The sequence below is a fragment of the Oculina patagonica genome, chromosome 1, assembly GCF_052425735.1.
Source record: "Oculina patagonica isolate OP01 chromosome 1, crgOcupat, whole genome shotgun sequence".
NCBI lineage: Eukaryota > Metazoa > Cnidaria > Anthozoa > Scleractinia > Oculinidae > Oculina > Oculina patagonica.
Genome location: NC_135758.1, coordinates 35,194,263 through 35,215,370, shown reverse-complemented (window position 1 = coordinate 35,215,370; position 21,108 = coordinate 35,194,263). Strand labels below are relative to the sequence as shown.

General features: G+C 37.1%; 3 protein-coding genes across 6 annotated transcripts in view; all 3 read right to left on the bottom strand.

The window, feature by feature from the left end:
- LOC144666501 (short transient receptor potential channel 4-like) overlaps positions 1–20,699 on the bottom strand; it is a 29,112-nt gene extending 8,413 nt beyond the window's left edge. The window contains exons 1-8 of one of the 2 annotated variants that reach the window (XR_013573206.1): positions 20,555–20,699; positions 11,444–12,392; positions 10,192–10,495; positions 9,227–9,731; positions 8,310–8,508; positions 7,288–7,452; positions 6,380–6,451; positions 4,362–5,895 (exon numbers count right to left, since the gene is read on the bottom strand). Coding sequence is in view for 1 of the 2 variants with exons in the window: in XM_078527928.1 (XP_078384054.1) it covers positions 5,638–5,895; positions 6,380–6,451; positions 7,288–7,452; positions 8,310–8,508; positions 9,227–9,731; positions 10,192–10,495; positions 11,444–12,322 (2,382 nt within the window). In the remaining variant the exon portion in view is untranslated. Of the gene's footprint in view, positions 1–4,256; positions 5,896–6,379; positions 6,452–7,287; positions 7,453–8,309; positions 8,509–9,226; positions 9,732–10,191; positions 10,496–11,443; positions 12,393–20,554 lie in introns of those variants that run through there. The other variant, XM_078527928.1, reaches the window with a different exon arrangement.
- LOC144666560 (uncharacterized) overlaps positions 1–21,108 on the bottom strand; it is a 108,208-nt gene that overhangs the window by 42,755 nt on the left and 44,345 nt on the right. The window lies entirely within an intron of this gene.
- Positions 1,445–2,080, bottom strand: LOC144651280 (uncharacterized). Its single transcript, XM_078511217.1, has 2 exons — positions 1,802–2,080; positions 1,445–1,549 (listed from the first exon to the last, which is right to left on the bottom strand). The coding sequence occupies exons 1-2, from the start codon at positions 2,018–2,020 to the stop codon at positions 1,460–1,462; spliced, it is 309 nt and encodes a 102-aa protein (XP_078367343.1). The 5' UTR covers positions 2,021–2,080; the 3' UTR covers positions 1,445–1,459.

The window sequence follows — 21,108 nt, the reverse complement described above, 5'->3', positions numbered from 1 at the left end:
AGCGACATAACGGCAAGGTCACGCAAACGCGATTAAAAATACACCTCGCGTTGATGTTTTATGTCACCATTGTGAACAACTCGAGATAACAACATAGCAGAAACATAATGACATATTAACCATTACAACATAAGGAAGAAAAATTGGTTTCTATGTTATCTCTTTATGATAAGTTGGTGTGAGCTTTTTATGAGAGGAATATATTAACGCAGATATGCGACATTAAATGCTGTTTCAAAGTGTATTGGTTTAACTGTTTAAAAACTTTCGTGTTAACATGACGAAGGAATAACGTTTATTACCAGCTTGATGACCTCAATGTCCTCAACTGATTAATCACCACGTACACACTCAAGATCATATAATGCCTTTTTGTTTCCTTTTTGCCTTCTATCAATTTCCTAAACGCCACCTACGCAGTCGTATGGCCAAAATCTGAAACAAAAATATTCGTAGTTCTTGTGTAGTATTTCAGTAATCAATTTCTCATTGAACTCAAAGTCAATTTTATAGATATTAATCGAGATACCGTTGTTTCTAGCTTGTAAGTCGGTATCAAGGAAGTTTACGCAGTTTTGTTTCGGTTTGTTTCATTCGTGATTCGTGATTAAGAATATCGTGTTCCCAGCCATATCAACACGAGTCGATTCTATTTGAAAACTTGCTATTTTAAAAATAAAAACATTGTCCAACAAACGTAGGAAAAATAAAACAAAAAAATCACAACAAAATTACGTGAAAAGAGAGATGTGATGGGACATTAACTAAAAAGGTAGCTGAAGATTATTTTAAAACAACAGTTTTTTCGAAAATGTACAATTCAGATCATCTAGAGATAACTTATAGCAAAATATTGAAGAGTTTGGACGCAAAAACAAAATGAAATTATTTCAGAAAATAGACGAATTTATGTAACTTCCCTGTTTTTATCCGCTGATTGCATAAGGTTGACTGTTTATGTAAAAACTCTATTACTCTATTAAATAAAGTTTTTATATTACATTATTATGCCTTAGGGGACCGTACGTCTTTTTAAAGACTTTTGAAAGAGGGCTTTAATCAAATTTACTAAATCAGCTAGTAAATATGAAGTTGCCTAATGTTCATTAATGTTTCTTCAGACGAACTATAAAAACTATAAGAACAAAAAAAAAATGGTAATTGCCGCCAAATTATTTTTATCTTGTAAAAATCACTTACACTTAGTATTTGCTAGTTTTGGCATTTGCTACTAAGACTTACTTTGAATTTCTCTTTTTATTTTTGATTTCTTGGCGCTTGAAAAAAGTTCTGTACATGAGAAAGTCAAGAACTAAAACAGGAATAGTTTGGTTACGGTTATTGGTTAAAATAAGTGTTTTATTTTGTACATTATACATCAATGTTAACATGTCTTGAAAATAGTTCATTTTGGACGTCTTTGACTACTGAAGTTATTTTTATTCTACGGAGTCTATCTTCAACGTCGTTCGTGGACTCCAATAACATGTTGCTGACTGTTGTAATGGATCAGTTTCTCTTCTTGGGGAGTCTTCCAATATGGCCAGACCTGGAAAACGAAATGAAAATATTTCATACAAATACAAATTTCAAAAACTTGGTTGAAACTACATAAGTTATCTGAAATTTTTCAATCAAAGCTCGCAGTTTGACTGAACCGTTTGAAGCTAAGTGATGATGTGTTAACAGCATTTTAAATATGCGTTTGCCATTCCAAGCAGCTTATATACAAGACAATCCAAAAATAATAAAACAACCTTCCAGTTCCTTATAGGTTTTGTAACTTTAAGGTCGTTCTTACCTCACAATTCTTCTCTCCGTTTTCCTCAGGAATTGGTTTCGTGCAGACACAACAGTCTATACCTAATCCTCCGTCACTCGACGACTGGCAACTTCTTCGATATGAACGCGTCCGAACCATTAAAAATATAACAACAACTACCAAAACAGCACCAAACAGACTTGTTGTCTCGGAAAATATTTCGTAGCGAAGGTTAAAGTTCATACTAACAGAAGTCATCTTTGAGAAATAGGACAGTTCTTTTAGTTATCCTGATCAAGCGTTTGTGTGCGTTGGGCTTGCTCCAGTAAGTTTGTGTTAGCTTCCTATAAGAAAAATATTTACAAGCAAGATGACTCATTGTTATTTTTGACCATTGCAAATTCTACAACGCGATAGGTGACTTTAGTTACTATCTCAATGTGTATTGGTTTAACTATTTAAAAACATTCGTGTTTCCATGACATTGACAGGGAATTAAGAAATACAGTTTATTACCAATTTGATGACTTAAGCTTCTTCCGTTAATCACCTCACTGGACAATATGATTATATATGTAGTTTTTGTTTCCTTTTATATTTTGCTTTCTAATCAATTTTTAAAGCGCCACCCACGCAGTGCTATGGCCAAATTTAGAAACAAAACTAGTTCGCATGTAGTTTTTCTATGCACAATCAGTTTCTCACTGAATTCAAAGTCAGATTTACAGACATTTTCAAGAACTGTGTTTCTAATTTAAATTTACGCAGTTTTGCTTCATTTCATTGTTTCACTCCTGATTCGTGATTAACTAATTATATCGTGCTCACCGCCAAATCTACGCATAACAGTCGATTCTATTTGAACAAACGTGCTATTTTTAAAGAAAGCATTGTCGTATTAACGTGGGAGTGATAAAACATGGAATAACAACAAAACATCTTTACGTGAAACATGCGACTGTTGAAACATCAACAAAATGGGTAACTTAATTATTGAAAAAAAAATTGTCTCGAACTGGTGTACAATCAAAGTAGATGAAGACGCACAATAAATTATTGACGTGTTTAGACGCGGAAAATCGTTAAAATTATTTAAGAAATATAGATAAATACATTGATAAATAAATACATAAATACATTACATTCCCGATCTTTATGCCTTGATTGTTTCAGAGAGTAGACTATATATTAACGAAAAAGCTCAACAAATCCACGGGGGAGGGCTTATATCCCTTTCAAGGATTTTTGAAAGGGGGGTTTAATCAATCTTGAATCACAAGCTAGTGTTAATATAAATAGATGTAGCCGTTCAATGTTTAATGATCTTGACTTATGTAAAACCGAAATGTGCATATGATAAACGCATGGATAACACGTGGTTACGTCTAAATAATACAATTTTGTTTTCAGAAATTGTCTTGGATTCCTATTTTGTAAGCAGGAAGTATAAGAGGTGGTATTTATAAAGGGGACAACTTAAAACAGACAGGGCGGCTAACAAAGGTTTTACGGTAATTTTTATCGGTTTTTACGGATCAGACAAAACAGGTATCATTGTTACATACAAAACAACGCCTGCATATCCTGACTCCTCGCGTGCGTACATGACTCGATAACGCACGCTAAGCACGTATCTGCACGTACCCGTTCTTTTATTTATCCAAATATTTACACCACTGGTAAGAATAGTAATTTAACACGAAAAAAAATAAAATGATACTTTCATGGTGATTTTGTCAATGACGTCTCGTTTGTTAACAAGTTCACCTCTATTAACTAAAATTGGTTGATGTTCAGTCAAAGCATGTTGAATCTTCTTTGGTTATTTTCGGAGATCATCGGAAATGCGCAAAACTTTCGCATGATCTTTAACAAGGCCATCTTTAGCAAGACGCAAGACGGGGCACTTGCCTCCTCTAGATTTTAACCCAAAATTATAAACGAAATATGTTTGGTTGGGACAATTATCCCCAGTTGAACAAAAATAAATTTTTTCCAAGAACATATCTCACGAAAAATGTTCAAAAATGAGTTTCAGAGCTTCTGGGATTCCACATTTTCAGGGGACATGCCCCCAGAACCTCCAAGCAAGATCTTGCCTCGTCTATGCAAAAGGTCTGGTTACGGCCCTGTTCAAACGATCTCAAAGATTTTCGGGCGATGGAAAGAAAGACTCAGAAAAGTTTCAATAACGTAGTTATGGTTATAAACAAATTTATCGATGGTTGCTTGCTTTATCCCTCGAATGGAAGCTTTCTACTTCTGCGCTGTCACGTATTGTTCTCTCGTAGCCTAAATTGAAAATGAGCCTTTACCTGGCCAAATACAGGCAAACTGTAATAGATAATAATAACGAACAACCGAAGATCACCTGAGATCTTTCGAGGGTTGCCGAAACTTAAACGAAGATTACCGAAGATCGCCTGAAGATATCCGAAAATTATCTAAGTTATTGAAAAGTTTTTTTTTTGGAAGTAAGTCATAGAAGACAGCATTAAGAATTCAAATAATTCTTTATTTTGTTGTTCTCCCGCTGTTATCCTTATCAAATATGTTCTTAACAAATTATAAAATATCAACCGGAATATTAAAAGGACACTGTCACGGGGAATTTTCTCCTTTTTAGTAAAAAGTACTAAAATTGGCGAAGTACTTTCGCTCGTACGCAAAATGCGCTTATGGAACATAAAAATAAAAATATAATGTAAATTGTTGTTGAAGGAAGTGGGGAGGCGTTATCAGTTTAGCTGTTTTTCTTGGCCAGAACTTGAAAAAGAGGCTAACTTTTCAAAGTTGAGATCTAAAGCCCCTGATGACATCACAATTGTATCACTTGTTTATAACTTCAGTACACTGGCATAATATTTTTTAACAAAACTGGATCACTATTTGTAGGTTTATATACGTCTTAAGGCTCGTGAATTTTTGAAGTGAAGCTCGTTACAGTGTCCCTTTAAGACAGTCTAATGTAGGTTTTGCTCCCTCGTTTGAAGTTAGTGACAGAAAAATATGAAGCTCTTAACATATAAAAATATATGTTTGCTTAGAATCTGCCTCAAACAGTAGGTAAAACATAAAGCGATATTTCACATTGGAAATAATTAATATGACTTTTTAAATTGTAATCTTTAAAAAAAATATCTTCTTATAAAGAAGCTAGTTTTTTAGCTTTGATAGAAGCTTTGGACGTTATCGAGGAGTCCAAAGACGTTATTTTCATACTCAGTAAGGTTTTACCCGGCATGACGTTACAAACGAAACTAGAGGGTCATCCCGAAGTTATCTATTACCAATCATTATCATTGCTATGTACGCTGCTTTCAAGATCTATGAATGTTATTTGAAATCAACAAACAAAAAATGTTCTTACTATGCGTCTTAGCAAGGAGTAATAATAAATAACCCATAACTACAAACCAACCCGGCATATCTTCACAATATCTTGGCTTGTATCAGTAAAGTAAAAGTTGCTAAATTTAGGGGGGGGAGTTAAAGCTGCTGGTATATATGACAATTTGTAAAAGCCCTACAACTTTGCTAGCAGTTAGAACGACGTTCTTTTTTATGATGGAAAAATCTACTATGACTGTTAATCCCATTTTGACTACAGGGCCTCTAAATTCAGTCACGATGGCAAAAAAGCTACAATAATTGAACGCTAGGAGCAGAACTAGATAATTCCTCTTCCAAAACAGGTCAGGTACATTGAAAAAAAACTTCCATTTACAAACAATGGCATAGTTAACATAACTTTAAAAAATGCTACAGGCAAACAATATGTGACACCTTACTAACTAATAAATGCGAAAATGACTTTGATGTTTGACAGCGTTTAAAACTGACTTGCTATATACGATCCATTAAAAATGGTTTTCTTATACTGCGAAGACAAAACGCATTTGGCTGTAGTAAGTGATTGCTCGGCTGAGCAGCATTTCAGATTTAACATCCGTTTCACAATCCAACTGTTCTAAACTGCTTATTTTTCCACGGTTACAAAGTCGTTTGATTGACAGGTGTCGCTTCAGGTTGTCGTTTTCATCTTCAGAGTCGTTAGACTCGGGCCCACTCTCTGAATGGTAAGATTTCTTTGCCAGGTTCCTCAGGATAAGATGGCGGATCACCTCACGTCTCTGGAATGTTAAAAATAAGAAAGACAGCCAAACAGTGACTATACAAGGCGTTGGATAAGGACTGAACCGGTAAACAGAAAAAAATGTATTGCTTTGTTTGTACAATCAATTCTAAAGGTTCTTGGCTTGCACTGCGGGTTATTATAAGATGTAAATAGTGGCGGATTCAGACCTTCAGATAAGGGGGGGGGGGGGGTAGGTGCGATCATCCAGACCCTGGAATAAGGCGGGGCCTGCTCTCGAAAATAATTTTTCTCGGCCCTGCGGGCCTCTACTTGGCCTAATTAAAAAATAAGGTGGGGGCCCGCCCCCCGGGCCCCTCCTCTAGATTCGCCACTGGTAAAGTCCCTCGATACAACCATGCAATTATATCAATTAAACATCTGATATTTCATTAGTTGATGTTAACGTTAACAAAATGAAATCGAAGGAATTCCCAATCATTGGTAAACAAGTTAAATACGATCCCTTTTATAGCTTTTACCTCCTTCTCGTCAATCCTCCTGGCTTTCCAGCTCGATTTTGGCATCTCTTTGCGGAATCGTGACAAAAGTAACTGCGTACAAAGAAAATTATTGTTGGGATTGTTTCCAGATTACACAACATTCCTCAGTATCTTTGGTGTTACTTTTCAAATTGATTGCAGGCAAACGAGCCTTGGTCGAGGCAAATTTGTTAAGGCCAATAAATGTTTACATGTCGTAAGGACACTTTGAAAGGAAAGATTGTGCCATTGTGAGAAAGACCATTTTATTTCGAACTATACTGACTAGACTTTTTTTCCCAATATCTTACTAATGGCCTTTCCATCTACTGTTCGTCTCACTGGGTTATACAATTTGCAATGATTCATGGATCGACCTTATAACATAATAATAATAATAATCTTTTATTAGGAAGCCTTCATTCACTATACAGTGGTTTTCAGAAGGTCCTAACTAAGATAAATACAATAAGACTATATACAATAAAACGAAAAATACCTAAGAATTAAAAATACCTGTGAATATTAGGCGCTTGCTAGAAAAACAAGACAGGTAAGTCTTCAAAGTCGCATCCCGGCGGAAATCCTCGCTGCACAATGTAATGCCATAAAAAGACTACAACGTACTTTCGTAGACAAAAGGCGCTTAGTCAACGCCCATGAGTTCGATCCTAACAGAAACGTTATAACAATTCCTTTGTAAAAAGACTGACTGTTATTTAGCTATTTAGATTGTACTCTCACTGTGTCTCTTTCCACCGAAGAGTATAAAAGGACAACCTAAAATAATGCTGAGAGGATTATTTTCGATAGCTAGCTCCCATCCAGGGGCAGTAGCACTGCTCCTTGTCAGTTCAAGCTGCAGAGAAACCGGAATTTAGCGTCCTAAAATCTATTACTTTACTCACCAAGACTCGTTTTGAGCAACAGGCCTCAACAAGTCGCTTAATAACCCAGAGGAATGGGAGCAACAAGTACAGAAGGTTGAATGGCGGCGGTAGGACGCCTTTCTTGTAAATCCAGCTTAACCACAGTCTTGTCCTGGTCAACTTCCATTCAGCATCCAAGTTTGCCTGTTAATTATATGAAGACATGCCATAACATTTAGTGTGGCGATTCCCTGACAAGATGCGCTTCTCAAGATCTTGTCTTCGATAACGGGTATAAAATGTTTCATTACTTTCTCAGTTCGGGATGTAAAGAATGCGTTTTCACTGTTACGAGCTTTGGAAACGTGCAGATTGCCTAGAGTTAATTGCCGGGTGAAAACGAAAGCGATCCAGAATGAAATTCTCGTCAAACAATTTAGATTGAGCGATTCAGTTTATCTGTACCACGCGCGGCTATACTTTTCTCCGCACAGGATCAGGACTTGTATAAGACTGCCTATTACCCCTCAGTGAACTTCCACCGCGTAGCGATTGCGTAATGTACTTGGACCGAGAGTAAGAGGTGCCGGAGATTTGCAGAAACGGCTAAAGGTTGGTTCTCATATGATCGCCCCGATCGTTTCTATCGTTTATATTGATCGTTTGCAAATACTGATACGATCGTAGGCGATCGAAGCGATTCCGGTTCTCAATTGATCATCCTGATCGCCTGGTATGAGCGAAGACCTACGAAAAACAATAATTTCATTCCTAGATCCAACACAATGGCAGCCTTCAATGAAAGAGCAAAACTCGTGGCCTCCTATCTTCTCAGTTATTGCACTTTTACTGCAAAGAAGGGAAATAGAAGCTAGAACCTTAAGAATACAACATGGGCTATCCAATAAGCGATCGTGATCGCCCTAATTGCCGCAGACGTTAGCGATCGCTTGTGCAGTGTTCTCATATAATCGCCCCGATCGCAAGAGAACGTTTTGAACTGACAGAGGCGATAGAAACGATCGGCGCGATTATATGAGAACCAGCCTTAAGCTACTAACCGTTATCTGGACATAAGAATCGTTGAGTATTGCTATCAGCATATTCAGAGCCACCAGAACTGCTACGATGTTAAACGCACCAAATAACGTCACGCCTGTTTTCCATATAACATTGTACTCTTCCTCAGCAATCTGAAAACTGCTAGGGTCTATTTGGCCGAACAACGACCAGAATATTGTGCTCACACTGCCTAACATACTGCAAATGAAAAGACACTCAAATGTTAAATGACATCAGTGGTCACAATAGCCCATGATACTCTTTTGTAGAAAAAGGAACGTTGACATCTCCTAATGGTATTCTAAGAAGACTGAACTGTTGACTAAAATTTTCTGTCTGGAGTATGTAATCATCAGTGGTATCGAAACAGTAGCGGAGACCATTTTTGCGCTATTCAGGGCACCCTAAATAGCGAAGGTGCCCAATTTCGAGCTCCACATCTAGCGAAGTGATAGGCACATGTATTGCGCATGGACCACCAACAGAATCCGCGAATTGGACTCTAAATAAAACCATTGGCACTTTCGAGCGGGTAAAAGTAATTGTACTTGGAACAGTAGGTACAGAATGGTCTAGGTTCAACATAGTTTTTTTTATCGCTGTTTGTTTACAACAACAAAAATATCTCGAAAAAGCAATTGGAACATACGGAACACACTCAAGACATTTGACCATAGTAGGACACGTAGTTACACTGCGGTAATTCCTATTACACTGTAGTGCACCAATATGGAACTAAACTAAAACAAGAAAACTGTAGTTGAATAATAAATCCCTTATCCAAAAGCTTTACAGATAATACTCACGACCAATTTGCTCATTTCGCGCATACGAAACTCGTAAAATAACCCAGGTTCTTTCTGTAAAACCATCAAATACAGTGTATGCTAAACTGTTACAAAGCGGTAAAACTTACCTTTCTAGATGAAGAGAATCAGTTTGATTGCTTTCCGTTGGATTCGACAGGAAATGCTTCCTGGCCTTCTCATACTGCAAGTACAGCTTTGTAAAACTGACCACGAACGCGAGAAAGACGAAAATAAAATAAAAGAAAAACTTCATTACATCTAATAACATAAGCGTAAACGCATGCAGAAGTGGGCCAATAGTGCCATTGACTTGCATAAATGACAGGTTCTGGGTATATGCCAGAAGGATCGCCACGGCGAAGAGACAGTCGGAAACCAACACGATCGTGTACGAGCGATCTCCGGCATGGTTCTCCCATGTCATGGAATCCAGTTTCCCTATCAATGCTGCGCGGCCAGTCCACCAAAGCACGTAATGAAGAAGGAATAGCATCATTGTGGCCACAGCCAGGTAGCTCCAATAGTTAGAAAAGAAGCGAGCTGTTCCTTTGTGGTAAATCTGTTTGACTAGGTCTACTAAGTACCCAATCACAAATAAGAGAATTACCCAATCTGTGAAGGAAAGAATTGCACCTATTATCTTTTAAACCTTAACAAATCATGCCAACAACCAAACGATTACTTGTTAATTTCCAAACACTATTTCAATCGACAGTTAATTTGCATCAGATAGCGTTGTTTTGGACAACTAGAGCAAACAGACATTGACAGTTTACAAAAAATTGCTGAAAGTAACTCGAATACTTACCGATGATTTCAAATGAATATCCGAGACATTCAAAAATTGCCCAAGACAAGCTAAAAACTTCCGAAGAACACTAACACGAGAGACTTGCTAAGACCAAGAGCAAAAGCCGAATCATTATGAACCCTACACTGGCTCAATCGTTACTCGCCACAAGACAGTGCGGAGTAATTGCATCATCTACTGCCAAAAGTCGGGTTGAAAGTTTAACGACATTAACAAAACAACAAAAACAACAAAATATTTATCTCCTGCCTCTATACTCACCAGTGATGGCGTACTCCAGGAAAACGCTCTGAAACGTAAACGAAGACAAAAACAGCAGCAAAAGGAATGTCTGAAAGGAGCCACAATGGATGAGAAATTTGACACAGGGAGAGTGCAGCATTCTTCCGACGTCATGATTGGGAAGGCAGTTGTCGAAAACCAGCCAAACCATGAAGAAAAAAGGAAACAAGACAAACGACAGCAATATCAAGGCAAACTGTTTCCATGAACTTTTCTCCAGGAATGGGACATCTCTGTAAATTTCTGAGTTTAGGAGAAGCTGGCTGTAAGGATGACTGACGAACTGTGAATTAAAAAATATAAAATATCTTCCATTAGTGCAATTTGTCTTAGTACACGCTTATTCTTTCTGGATGACTGGTGTCATGAGGATGATGATGATGATGATGATGATGATGATGATGATGATGATGAGGAGGAGGAGGAGGAGGAGGAGGAGGAGGAGGAGGAGGAGGAGGAGGAGAAGTAGGAGGAAGAGAAGGAGGATGGGATGAGGATGATGCAAGTCACTTATAAAATAAAATTACAAATATTAAATTATATGTATTTGTAAACAAAGAAATATGCGTTGCTAAGTCATTGTTGGCATAAAGTACAACCCTTACTCCCATGATCTCACTGCAGTGAAATCTCAAGACAGTGAGATCATGCTTGTGTATTTCTTTTATAAAATTGTCGTGAAGAAGGCAGGTTTCTGATTTGGAGGGTAAGATTGTGCCAGAGTGTGTTGTCCTCTTAACAAATGTTTCGTGACTCAGTGATGTGTCTCGCTCGAACAGTTAGTGGTAACAATATGTCAACAGTGTTGGCAGGGTAGAAAAGATTAGCAGGAGTACACAGAAGGCTTGTACCTGCCTCATATCCAGGCGCCGCTTTTTTCTGTACGGGGGCTTTCGGGTTTTATGCTGTAATTTTCGGGGACGAAGGGGAAAGGAAACATGGAAGGACAAAAGAACCGTCGCTGGTTGAGCACTCCCCTGATAATTTGTGCCCTTGAGGATTGCGCTCGGCCGAAAATCCAAATAAGCGCCCAGTTGCAAGGTAAGGTTTGTACTCTTTTGTTAAATGATTCAAGATTCAAACACAGATTGGGAACAGTTGCTTCTTCTTTTAATCTATCTTCATCTCTGGCAGCTGAATTAAATGAGCATTTGAGTGATCATAATCTGGTTTGTGATATTGTGTGGCTTAAAACGGTTATCAGACAAATATATATAGCAGGAAAGCAAACCTTTTCATTGCTTGTGACGATGGCAAACTCCAGAATGTTTAAAAGTCCTCCGCCGGTGTTAGGTAGGATTCTTTCTTCGTTGTGCATCTCCATAACGCATCTTATCTCTTTCATCGACCGGCATTCATTCAGTACTGCTACTGCAAACTCTTTGCAACCATCACTGAGATCCAAATACTCTTTTCTAAACTCGTACTCTTGTTCTGCCATGTCACACAACTCTTTGTTAAGAACACATGCACGATAAACGGGATCTGGACCACTGACTGAGTTTTGAAGAAAAGACGCAGCAATGTACACTGGGTTTGCAAGTGCTCGGTATCGGTTTAAACGGAACACAGCAGGTCCTAACTTCTCGCTGACCACACCGTGAGGTCGTTGGGAATCGGTTTTGGATTCGCAAATGGTAAATCCGTGCTCCAGCAAAAGCTTGACAATCTGGAAATTCTCTAAACAGGCCGCGAGGATCAATGGTGTGATGTATCGTTCGCGTTTTGAGTAGTCCACTACACATGGAGACCCTGGTTGCAGTGATGAGGGCTCGTGAAATTGCAGCAAAATTCCCAAGCTTCTCTCGTTACTTTCGTGTATTGCGTGCAACAAAGCGAGTTCCAAGTCGGCTCCGCTGCTCAGTAAAGATTTGATCATGGTTTTCCGAACAGACACATCTTCTAGATCCGCCGCCACTTGCAAAACTGTTTTACCAGCTCCGTTCACACTATTGAGGTCACATTTTGGCTGAGAATAATTAAGGGCGCTCTTGACTTTTTCCAAATCTCCTTTCTTTATCGCGTCAAAAAGCTTTCGTTCCAACTTGTGTATTGGTGGACGAACGCCATCAATTGTTAGTTCTTGCAGGAAAATGTCTGTCGCTTCCATTAGATTGGACTCGTTATTTTGTCGATTGTTCTTACACCAACAACGTTGATTGCTGATCTTTGTCTTCAATCTGTTGCGGAAAGACATTCAGAAATAGTTGGATATGCCAAACGGCTTCACACCTTATAATCTTTTTTTATTTATTTATTGTAATTTTTCTTGGACAATTATGTCCAAGGGGGAAAAGTGCAAAGAGGTTTCTAGAACCCATCTGAAGCACCAACCCTTGAAGCCAGGCCACAATCACTGGTGAACCCCTACTCTTTTCGAACAGTGATGTGGGTTCTTTACCGTCCCCTACTGAATCATGATACTGAAGATGTAGGAAACGGGGTTTACGGTTTATTGTCCTTATCCGAGAAGACAAGAATATCTAAAAATTTTATTTTAATTATGAGATCTGAATACTTTGTGCGTGCAGATTATCAATTCTATAATGTTAGTCGTTTGATTTGAATATCGCTGATTTCAGTTCATAGATGTTTTGCAATTGTTAAACCTTACATTATTGAAGTTCTCAATAGAGAGAATAAATAGAGTGAAAAAGTGTCCATACTTTACTTTCAATTCGTGCACTTTTATTTACATTTACGGCATATTTGTATTAATTTGTAACTACACAAAGCCCGCCTTATGTTCCACGATGGCATGATATATCTGTGAATCTTGAAATAAAAGAGTTTTTCAAAATAAAATGCTGTGTAAGCTTATTGACCGAGTATAGACTGTTGACGCTCATAGGACGATTTCTGTTTGCGATTGTTTTTGCTCATTCTTTTAAAGCGGAATAATCATTGTCGAGATTAAATTAAAAACAATTTTTCTCCGGATATAGTACATTTCGTAGGCTTTACGACGGACATCCCACTACGAAAGTCAACGCAACAGTAACGTGCCTAAGCTTCTCAAATAAAGTTATCAATCTAATAAGATTTAATGATGTTAGCTATTGGCTTCTTACATGCTTTGTTCACTCGAGCTCTTGATGAACTATATTCATAACTCAAATTGAATCTGTCAGGAGGGCAAATATTGAAAAGAAAGACAATTGTCCAGGAATTTGGCTCGCCTCAATAATCAGGAAACTGTAGGTGCCAAAATTAAAATTAAAACAAAATTATTAAAGAAATTAAACTGGGCCCATCTGTTACGGTTATTAGCAAGTCAAATGCAATCAGGGGCCAGTTGTTCAAAGCATGGATAATTTGTTTATTTTATATACAGTATAACGAGAATTTAAGCAATGTAACTCTACGCCATTTTTCTAGTTGATAACCTTTGACATACTAAGCAGCAAAATACACATCGCTTTCCAAGCAAAATGGCTATTGATGAAAAAAGAAGGAAAATAACTCAAAAATTGCTGAAACCTAAACTTGAGTATCGCATCGTGGAAACGTCGCCACAAGCGAATAAACTGGCAAATTTTGAACAAAATTGTGATAGCACAAGAAGTCGGTTAATCAAAAAATAATTACGACTTAGATGCAATTCAACTTACCACGGCGTTCCCAAGAGTGCATGAATATTCTTAGAAAGTCCGCGGATGCGCTGTAAATTATTTAGAAACTCTTAGTTTGTCTTCGTTCCGCCTTTAGAGAACGAACTTTATCATTTTTCATTTCATAACTGTATTCTTAAGCTTTTGCTTAGCTACGTAGCCGTGTTTCAAACACAAACTGCCGTCAAGAGCAAACTTGCCGCTCGCTTGTCACTCAACCACGTTGGAAATCATTTGAATTCTCGCGCTCTGATTGGTTGGGAAGTCCTCCTCTAGATGCTATTGGTTATATTTTTCACATGTAAAGAAAGCTATACGCAATGCTGATTGGACGTTATTTGATGATAACCAGAGTTGTGAGCCAATCAGAAAGCTAGAAATGTAATGAACGAGGTTGAGAAGTTACTTATAACGAATATTGATTAAATTACGGTTAGTTCGGATAAATTACTCCTAATCCTGGCTTGATAACTACACAAGCCCATTAATTTTGTATGAAAGCGCCGAAATGACCTATTTTCAGAAAAGGAAATCGCTGGCCGTTTCCGGCACCTTAATAAAAAAAAAAAAAAAAAAAAAAAAACAAACTATTTACAATTCGCGTGGCTATCTACTCAAGTTCATATTCATCCTATTACAATGAACTAAATGCTAAAATATATGTAAGTTAGCAGTGTCAACATGAAAATAAAAAGCCTGTACACTCCAGTGAAATTTGCTAATTCCTTCTTATGCCTTCTCTTTCATGCTTTGTTTCAAAACGGCAAACCTATTTTACGGTATTTTTGAGTCAGGCAATTTTCATTTGAATTATAGTACTCAGCTTATTTCAAAGATGTATGGCGTATTTCCAAAGCGCTTTGAGACCATTTTTGTTTGTTTGAGATTAAAATCTTTTGTTCATTACACTTTTCCAGTATACTATATGAGTTATTTAAAATATGCATACTTTCATGGGAAAGTTAACTGAAGCCGATATATATAGAAAAAACATTATTTTTCGGGTTAAAAAGAAACGTTCTCGCAAAACACTTACAGCAATCCCTTCCACTCCACAGAAAGAAATACCCCATCAAGACTCAATCATTTTCAATTCAGCCATAGAGACGCGAACTACAATAAAGAACCATCGTTTTATTCCATGAATAAATCACACTAATAGAGCAGTTTTCAATTGAGTGTCGTAAACCAAACCAAAGAATACTGGCCATCACGACACAACAACTGGACCAATCAAGACCGGCAAAACATGTAGCGGCACGAAGCGGGAAAACGTGCGCGAGCGAGTCACGATGGTTGGTTTTCTCCTGGGCTGGGGGGCGCGAGATTTGCCAATCACTAAGCGTAGTATGCAAACCAATGCAAACGCAACTCGACACTCAAGTGAAAACGCTCTAAGAAGAATTAGTTCACCTCCGCCAAAAGACCCATCACGCTGACTTAAATTTGAGTTTCAATACAAGTTTAAAAAGAAAATAACATCAAAATAGTATTTAAAAGTAAGCAAAAATAACACGCTTCTTCTATTTTTTTATTGACTTTTTCGGGCCATTCCCAAGGAACCATTTGCGTTGAATCAAATGATAATTGCTCGAGGACACGTGCACAATTTGCTTGTTGCTTTTTTTACTACAACTCTTACGAACTAACCTTGTTTTGTTGAGTTCTGTTGTATGCTACGTGACTGAAGTCATGAATATAAAAGCTATGGAGAGAAACTGTTTGGCTAACACATTGGCGACAAATAATCCAGTACCTCACTCAAAACACCTGTTGATACACTGTTATATCGATCAATTTGTATGTAGATGAGTTAGTCAAAAAAGACATCAGGAATGCCGCTCTTTGCTACTGAATTAGAGCAGTTTTCAATTGAGTGTCTAACCAAAGTAATCATTCTAGCTAACCACAAAGAACGCAAACAATCCAGTGATCCAATCAAAATTCGAAGCATATACATGTAGCTGGCACGAAGCGCGGGAAAACGTGGGCGAGCGAGTCACGATTGGTTTTGGTTTTACTTCTGATTTATTGGCTGAGAAAGTAGCGAGTGTGTTTTTAACCAAACACTAGATGCGTAGTGAATTTAAACCAAAGCAAACGTGAGATACTTTTAACAGTCGATTTAAAACCGCTCTATTTTCTCTATAATTCAGTCTTTCATGTCAGAGTAACAGCTTTTTTCTTCAGTGAAACATGTTCCAAAAGTGGGTGGTGTGTAAATGATTATAAAACTATTTCGTGTTTTAGCGTTTCTGCAATAATACCGTTATGGGAAGACAACATTAATTTTTTATTTTAAAAAATGAATTTAATTAAAATATTTTAGACCGTAGGCACCATTCAAATTACGGAGCTTTTCTGCGAGCCGCCGCGTTTAATTTAGTTTCTAAAACAAAACTCAACTCCTCTGATAAAAAAGACTTCCTTTAAAATAACGCTAAAATACAAGTTCTCTTTTACACGAACCCGAATTTTTAGATTCTATTTACTATAAGGGGTATTTTCCTGCTATGTTTCGAGCAATGAGTCTCGACCAATGACACACCTTGGACGTTTTACGGGCCCAGATTAAAACCGTGTTTTGAAAGAGTATAAATTTCAGAAAATATGTTTCTAGTACTGGGCGTGTTTAAATACTGGAGCTATAGGGAAAAGTAGATACTGAATATGCAACAGCTTTCCAGTCTTTCAATTGGCTAAGTTCTTCGAGGCATGTAATAAAATGCGCTCCTTTTTACCCGCATGTAATATTATTAAGACTTTGTTGATCAGCATTTTTTTTGGCGGTAGTCATGTACATTTCGTTTAACTGGGTCGGCATCCCAAGGAGGGTAGGGGGTACTCAAAATTACTTTTACGGGGAGGGCACAAGCCCTTTCCCTTTTTAATAAGGAAACTGCATCTCTTTTTCAAATTTTTCACTTAAATGCCCATTAAAGTACTTAAATGACTCGACCGTTCGGTGCGTCTTTTAGAGATATTTTAACAAGGCCCATTTACGAACCTAAATGACAGTCTTTCCTACCCATTTCTATACTCCAACCTCCCCCTATTCGGGCGAGCCTGCCCACATGCATAGTCTACTAAAGAGAGTCAGCACTTTTAAGTGCAAGTTAAAACTTGCCCTTGAAAGCAATAGCATTACTTTTTAATTCACATTTGCTCACTTGAAGTTGTGTAATAAGGGTCAAAATCCATTAAGAGAGCTCAAGGATAATTAAGTCACGTTAACTTGCATAAGCATTAGCATCTGATTAGCATCAGACTTTAAAATGACTAAACTGGCAGCTGCATAACCTTGCCTAGTTTCAAAGCATCGTTGTTTCTTCTGTTCTCAAAATAAAACTTGTTAAAAGGCAATCGCACATTTTGAGTTCTAGATCAATGAGGTTTTTTTCGCGTATTAATTTGCTAAAATTTGGCAATAGTTATGAATAAAACCTTATTGTATATCTTGGGCGATTTATTTCGTTCAAATTTTATTTCGTTCAAATATCATGAATAATCTATCAAAGAGAATATATGTTTTGAAGTCTCTCAAACTAAGTGCAACATCATATTAATAACAATCCAGATGAATCATTAAAAAAACTCTGGTACTGGTTTTGCGTTCATTGCTTAAATTTCGCCTGCAAAATTCCGACCAGAGCAGAATTCGATTTGTGTACCGATATGCTTTTTAAAATTCGGCGGCTATAAATTAAAACACATTATATCTTTGTTCTTCAAATGACTACATCTTCGCTGTATGTGATTCGTTAGCTCATTCTTAAGCTGTCAGAGACTGTATGTACATTTTAAGGAGGTCATTAAGCCAGTGTTATCGCATGGTGGTCGATAGAATAACCGAGTGAAAGGTACCGACACCGAAGGGTTTCCATGACTTACCTTCTTACCTGCCAAGTCTTAGTATTCCTCGAACCTGGCATAAAATTCAGCCGTTAAACGCCACACAGATCCAACGGGAAGAGTTATTATTAGCCGTCAAACAGTCTCAACCCTATTATTCTAAAAGCTTTCATTTAAAACAAAAATCGAGTACAATTTATTGTCTAATTGCATAAGAGACTGGCAATTAATGGCATTTAAAAATAATTATTTACAAGGCAAAAAAAAAATGATTAAAAGTTAAAAGGCAAAAAAAAAAAAAAAAAATGAAAAAGAAAAAAAAAAAAAAACTGATGATGACTTAATTTAAGTCGAAAACGTTCCATTTTCTTTTTAAAGTTTCAAGAATTTTTTTAGTCTTGTAAATAATTATTTCTAACGCAAAGCGAACATAAGGTCATTCATGGCCATCCTATGAACCTCGTGATACAATATATACATTTATAACATATGCAACACTTTGCAGTTTTAAGGTGAATGTCAATTTTAAAAGACATAATCAAAAACAAGAATATAAGTCATCAGAAAACATTAATCCCTCATAGTTTTAGTCATTTTAAGCCTTGTAAATAATTATTTCTAATATAAAGCAAACGTAATGGTATTTAAAGTATTAAATTCTCTCACGAAAGGCCACGGCCATCTTACGAACATCGTGATTCCGTCTGTCTCTACAAAACAAGGAAACCATATACACCTGATTGAAGAATCAAGTTCAAGTTCAAGAATCGTTGACCCATGAAAAGCGTAAACCATGAACGATGCGACCCAAATATTAACTGGGAAATCGAAAAAAGTAATCGTCGTCTGTGACAGAATGAACATTATAATAAGACACCTTGCATAAATCGTGCTCTTAAAGCTCTGAAAGAATGAAAATATCTTGATTATAAATAAATAAATAGAATATTACTAAGCTTACCAATGCTGCCTTCCCAGAATCCCAATCGGTCTTATCGTTTATTGTTAATGCTTTTCAGTTCGTTTCTTAATTTTTTTGGACCGTTATTTTTAGGTTTCCTACGACACAAATATAAATTTTGGCAGTTCAAATATCTGTTAAAATCCATGGCAAAGCCCCCTTAAACCCCACCTAACCACACTTTTCTCTACTTTAATAATCTATATCAAGCAAGTTTTGAACGATTGAAAAAGATATGTCGGTCAAGAATCCTTAACCCATAATCTCGTGCGTTGATTGGCTATTAAAGGGAGGCATTTAATTATTTCCTAACAAGGCATTTGCTCGTGAAAACAAACCTGAAAAATACAGTTTCGGTAAGCACCTAAAGCCAATCTAGCAAAAGGGCCAGACAATCCATAAACAAAGAGAACAATTTCAAGTACGTGCCGAAATATAGGCCGATTATTTTCAGCCACAAATTAAATAGGATTACAGTTCTTTTTAAAAGCTTTGCGATTCAAGGAAAATTCATTGCAAGACTCATGAGTTTCACCTTAACTTTTGACGGTAATGATTATAAATTAAACATCTGCAAAAAAAAAAAAAAGGGAAGGTATAATATATACAAGTTACAATTGTCAAATGCTATTACGGTATTTATCAACTGTAAGCATTATTTAGATCTTATGTGGCTTTGGATATTTTGACCATACTTCAAATATTTGATCTATATTCACAAGAAATGGTGTAATATAACATATCAGTGCGAGACACCGGAAAAACAAATGGCGCGATTTTAATTAAGCAGTAAAAAGTATTCTTTTGTAATTTTGCTCGGAAATGTTTCTATTCTGTTTGTATATATGGACCTGTGTCGCATTTGCAGACAACTTTTGAACTGTCGTAAAGTTTTTTTAAAAAATGTCGAAAAAGAAGTTGTCAAAAATATCTGTAATGCCACTGTTCGAATATCAGAATATAAGGATGTCCTAATTCGCACCGTTGTTTTTCACGAGTGTAAAACCATTTTTTGATTGTATGCAGCTCAATGAATATATTGAACATTTTTTAGAACTTGGTTTGCTGCTAGATGCCGTGGTATCAAATACGAACTCGTGCTACGAAATGAAAGTTTGTTATTTGGAAGAAAGAATATTGGTTCGAATATATTGCAAGGTATTGTTACATGATATCTTGGAATGATCTAAATCCAGTATTTTTCTTGAATAGGATCCAAGGACAACGCCGCGAGATTGTCTTTGCTTTAACTGCATTGTCACGTATGCTGACAGAGTCTGTCAGAAATTGCCAAACTTCCCTCATGATTTAGCTTTGCATATGGAATTATATTTGTCTGTTTTAACAGCGAATAATTGTTTGTTTGTCTGCACAGAACTTTACCTCAAACTTGGCAGCATCATACAAGTTTATTTTCAGCTATGTAAATCCTATCAACTTAGCAAATTGTTTACACGAGGAAGCGAAGGTTTGTCCCATGAATAGGTACTCTTATTTTCATACCCGGTCTGAAAAGCTTTAGTAGATATAAATGATCATTATGCGAGAGGACACAGTTTGTGGCACAGTTCTTCAGGGCCGTAGCTGGAAAAAAGCGATAAAAATATTGTATTTGTTAATTCGTTCTTGTTCCTGTAAGAGGCTATGCATTACAAGTAAGTAAGTAATATGAAAGAAGTGTTTCTTTTCTTGATTTTGCCTAAAAATGGCATTTTCGGGCTTTTATACTTCGAAATTAGAACCCACAGCGGCTCGCACTTTTGGCGCCTTGTACAATTGCCTCTGTTGTCAGAAAAGTTTGACTGCAGGCCTGTTCTCGGGTAAAAATACCAGTTTTCACCTCAACAAATCGACTTCTGCAACAGTTTTAATTTGTAAATACTGGACACAGCTAGCCTGAAAGAAAATCATCACTTACTACATTTAGTTGGATGAGCTCAGCCTCCACAATGTCCCATGCATGTAGCGTCTTTCAAAATGTAGTTGCACTTTTTTGTAGTTCCTCTCTCGCTCTCTTAACACGCACTCCAAGGCCTGCGCTTAGACAGTTGCATTGAATTACTGTCGAAAGAATGTAAGCTCACCTTAATGATATTGGAGTAATTTATACTGATTGGGTCGAATGGATAATGTGACGACTTAATGTGTCTAATATCCACGAAAACATAAATACGCCCCCATGTAAAGCGATCTAGGATCATCTGTCTTTATAGATTCCGGATTCCATGAGGTGGATTCTGATGACTGGATTGTCGGATTCCAGAATTACAAGTGTTTTTGTTTCCAGGAACTAGTTTTGATTGAATTCCCCGGGGGGGGCCAAAGTTTGTCGGGGGCTCCGCCCGCCCCCCTTCCCGTTTTTCCAGTTGTGGGTCCCCTTTGTTCCTTTTCGGCCCCCTTCCCTCACACATCCACCTGGAGCTGTCATTTTTATGTGCCATAGCGATCAGCCAAAGTTGCGTCCTTTGCCTT